The sequence below is a fragment of the Crocuta crocuta genome, unplaced genomic scaffold (assembly GCF_008692635.1).
Source record: "Crocuta crocuta isolate KB4526 unplaced genomic scaffold, BGI_CrCroc_1.0 scaffold139, whole genome shotgun sequence".
NCBI lineage: Eukaryota > Metazoa > Chordata > Mammalia > Carnivora > Hyaenidae > Crocuta > Crocuta crocuta.
Window position 1 is genome coordinate 10,331,974 of NW_027533258.1, and position 515 is coordinate 10,332,488.

The following is a 515-nucleotide window of genomic DNA, read 5'->3' on the forward strand; positions in this document are numbered from 1 at the left end:
GGAGTGGCCTGGACTGAAGGAGGGGGGCTTGTTCTGGGTGTGCGAGCGGCCCAGGCATGCGGTGCAGGAACACAGAGCCTGGTCCCCCAGACCCCCAGGCCTGCGATCCGGGCTTTGCACACAGAGGGTGTGAATGCCGCGAGCCCTGTGCATTGGTGCCGCGTGCACCTGCGTGTGTGCACGTGGGGTGAGTGTGCGCAGGCCTGAGCCCTGGGGTCAAAGCCCGTGACTCCCCCCACAACTGCCCCCACCTACTCTCCTGCCACCCACCTGGGCGTCCCTCCCCCAGGCTTCCACTGAGTCCTCCCTGCAGGTCGCCGGGCCCCAGCCCTTCCCTCTGACGCCCCTTCTCCCGCAGGGGCCCCTCCTGGCCAGGGCCTGCTGGGGCCTCTGTGCTCCAGGCTCCACCTCAGTCTGCTCGTCCTGGGCCTCAACGTCCTGCTGCTGGTGGCCGTAGGCGTGATCGGGTCCCAAAGTGAGGGTCGCAGCGGCGGGGGGGCGGGAGGGACCGCCCC

At 70.1% G+C, this 515-nt stretch overlaps 1 protein-coding gene across 1 annotated transcript in view; it reads left to right on the forward strand.

Annotated features, from left to right (window-relative positions):
- ASGR2 (asialoglycoprotein receptor 2) overlaps positions 1-515 on the forward strand; it is a 9,159-nt gene that overhangs the window by 3,253 nt on the left and 5,391 nt on the right. The window contains exon 3 of the mRNA XM_077746845.1: positions 359-475. Within this exon, the coding sequence (XP_077602971.1) occupies positions 359-475 (117 nt within the window). The remainder of the gene's footprint in view (positions 1-358; positions 476-515) is intronic.